We start from the raw sequence: 3,082 nt of genomic DNA on the forward strand, positions 1-3,082 counted from the left end.
GAAAGATTCTGCGAAAGATTTACGGACCTTTACGCGTTGGTGATGGCGAATATCGCAGACGATTTAACGATGAGCTGTATGAGCTTTACAACGATATAGACATAGTGCAGCGAATTAAAATTCAGCGGCTCCGCTGGCTTGGCCATGTCGTTCGGATGGACAGAAACGCTCCTGCTCTGAAAATATTCAACGCGGGCCGCGATGCTGGTAACAGAGGAAAAGGAAGGCCTCCTCTGCGTTGGAAAGACCAGGTGGAGAAGGACTTGGCTTCACTTGGCATTTTCAATTTTCGTCAGTTAGCACAGAACAGAAATGACTGGCGTGCTGTTTTGGACTCGGCCAAAATCGCTTAGGCGGTTACAGCGCCAAATAAGAAGAAGAATTCATATGCGGGTTTGAATGAATTCATGCAGCCCTCTACTTTGTATGCATGCAAAATTGGATTGTAGGGATTCAAATTAATAAAAAATGAATGTTTTTGCTCGACGTTCGAATTTATTCTGTTTTCTATAAATTCAAATATCTTCATTCAACCGACGTTAAGATAATTGTTCTTATTTTCTAATTTGCTGCATAATTGCTTAATTTTTTTCGACAATTCCTATCAAACGAAGGCAACAACCAGAAATGAAGTTTCATGAACTATGTGGTAGTTTAAATCTACACTGCAGTCTCTTATGATATTGTGAACTAAAGGAACATAAAGAACTTTTCTTTCCGACCGCTTAACACCTGAAACATAACGAAATTTGATTTTCCTTTTTAATGTGTCTTATTGGAGCGTATTATCCATTGGCTCATATTGGGAAAAATATTTTTGTGTCAACAAACCTGTCTACTCTTCAAATCCCACCCGATTTTGATTATTCTCTATATTGTTGGTAAACATATGCTCACTCGCTTATGACACAATTTTGTTTGATATTTGTGAAGTTTCTTACAAAACTTACGATTGCTATAAATTTTGACCCATTTTTGTTAAGATTTACAGATTTGGTGTCTTCAAACTAAAAACAAAAAAAAAAACGCACCAAGCACTAAACTCTAAAATTTTCGCGTTTTGAATAAAGAAAAGCACTAAATTTAGTGCGAAAAGCACCAATTTGGCAACAGTGATAAAGCATAACACTAATAATTTTATAAGTACTACAAACTTACCACGTGCCAAATCCATTAAAGCCGGTGGAGTTACCTGACCGGCCTCCTCCAGCACAGAAATTAGATCGGTGCCTGTTCTCCATTGTCATGAGTGAATAAAGTATAAGCTGTGCCTAATTGCTGGCAACGACCAGTACGTCCAATACGATGTACATAGTTTTCAGATGAGTTTGGATAATCGTAATTGATGACATACAGCAAATCTTCTACATCAAGGCCGCGGGAGGCCACATCGGTGGCAATTAAAATATTAGATTTGCCGTTGCGAAAATCTTTCAACACTGAATCACGTTCAGGCTGGGACTTATCACAGTGACTGGAAGTGGCGGTGTGGTCTTCGTTGCGAATTATTTGCAATATTTCTTCGATCTTTATCTTAGTTTCGACGAATATGATAATCTTGTTGTTGTTGTTAGCAGCATTATAAGTGGTAGGTGCTGCTTCGTTCCATAACTTGATAACCCGTTGTGGCTTCTCGGATTCTTGACAAATTTCTACAATTTGTCGAATATTGTGATTAGCTGATAAGTTCATCGATCCAGTGTTTGTAGAAATATAATCCTTTAAGAAATCACCGGCCGGTGCCTGTGCTTCCTTGGGCCAAGTTGCGGACCACATTACCACTTGACGATCGGATCTAATTTGCTCTATTATTTTACGGATTTGTGGCTCGAAACCCGAGTCCAGCATGCGATCGGCTTCGTCCATTACCAAATAGGTATAACGTTGCAAGTTAGTGTTCCGATTCTCTAAGAAATCGATTGGTCGGTCTGGTGTGGTTTCTGAAGGCCCCGTTCAGTTTCCTACAATACGAATCTGAAAAATGAAATGAATGAATTGAATAACACTAATAATTTAATAATTACTACAAACTTACCACGTGCCAAACCCAGAATGAAATTTTCAGTCATTCAGGAAGTTATTGCTGTGTCAAAACTTTGACATACGGTATTAACTCAAAGTTTGACATACGTGATTGTGCGAAATGCGAGCCTTCTTAAATGTATGGCAAGCAGCACCATCTGGTTGTCAGGTGCACAACTTGACAATAAACTGCGAAAAAAAATGTATTTTGTGGTGCATGCTGTACAGTGTTGCCAGCAGATTGTAGTGAGAAAGCGTCAGTTTGGTTATCAAAAAGCGCCTTTTGCATGTAAAAATCGTCAACATGTAACAATTTTTAATAAACAGAACCAGGAAGCCTTTTGTTTTTTTTTCATTTATGCTAGCTTCTGCTTGCTGTATATAAGAATAAAAAGTTTTCCTTTTTTGTACGAATTTTTAAAAATTCGTATTTCCTTAAACAAAATATTTTTGATTGGAATAAAGCCACAGTTTAATCTTCATTTTTTTCTTCTCAAACTGCAACTTAACTATGTGCAATAAAAACTGTTCATACTTACTTAGTTTCTACCTGGAAACACTGATGTTGTACTATTTACTGGCTTAGCCCGGTCTCGAACCCATAGTGAGGAAATTTTCTTTCGCCGTGCCAGGCCAAGTGGTGAAACCCACCACAAAACCACAAATTACACCTTTTACGAGATTACAAATTTCACGGTGTGTTCGGGGAAACAGTGATCGGACAATTTGTACTACGTAAAGGTCTGTTCGATGCAAAAGCAAAGTGCAACAAATGTAATGAAATAAAATCTTATACCAATGGTCGCCTTACACAGATCTCTTTTGTACCCAAACACGAAACCTTGCGCTCAAATTCATAGAAAATAAAGAAGACTTTAACCGCTTTATAAATTGCAACTTTTTTATAAAAACGCCACTTTGTAGAGCTCTGTAAGGCTATTTATTTTTTAAGAGTAAGACCATTAGTCTATACTTAATATCGCACAAGTACGCGGGGACTGTAAGTCTGAATTGGCCCAGTTTTGTACCTCGCCAAGTCAAAACAAATTAAATAAATAAA

At 37.8% G+C, this 3,082-nt stretch overlaps 1 protein-coding gene across 1 annotated transcript; it reads right to left on the reverse strand.

Annotated features, from left to right (window-relative positions):
- Nucleotides 1-1,218: 1,218 nt before the first annotated feature.
- Nucleotides 1,219-1,881, reverse strand: LOC108362461 (probable ATP-dependent RNA helicase DDX17). The gene has a single exon (XM_017615441.1). It carries the CDS (start codon nucleotides 1,864-1,866, stop codon nucleotides 1,219-1,221), a length of 648 nt encoding a protein of 215 aa, XP_017470930.1. The 5' UTR covers nucleotides 1,867-1,881.
- Between the last annotated feature and the right edge of the window lie 1,201 nt (nucleotides 1,882-3,082).

Source organism: Rhagoletis zephyria, unplaced genomic scaffold (genome assembly GCF_001687245.7).
Source record: "Rhagoletis zephyria isolate East Lansing unplaced genomic scaffold, Rhagoletis_zephyria_1.1 Rzeph_scaffold_01018, whole genome shotgun sequence".
Taxonomy (NCBI): Eukaryota; Metazoa; Arthropoda; class Insecta; order Diptera; family Tephritidae; genus Rhagoletis; species Rhagoletis zephyria.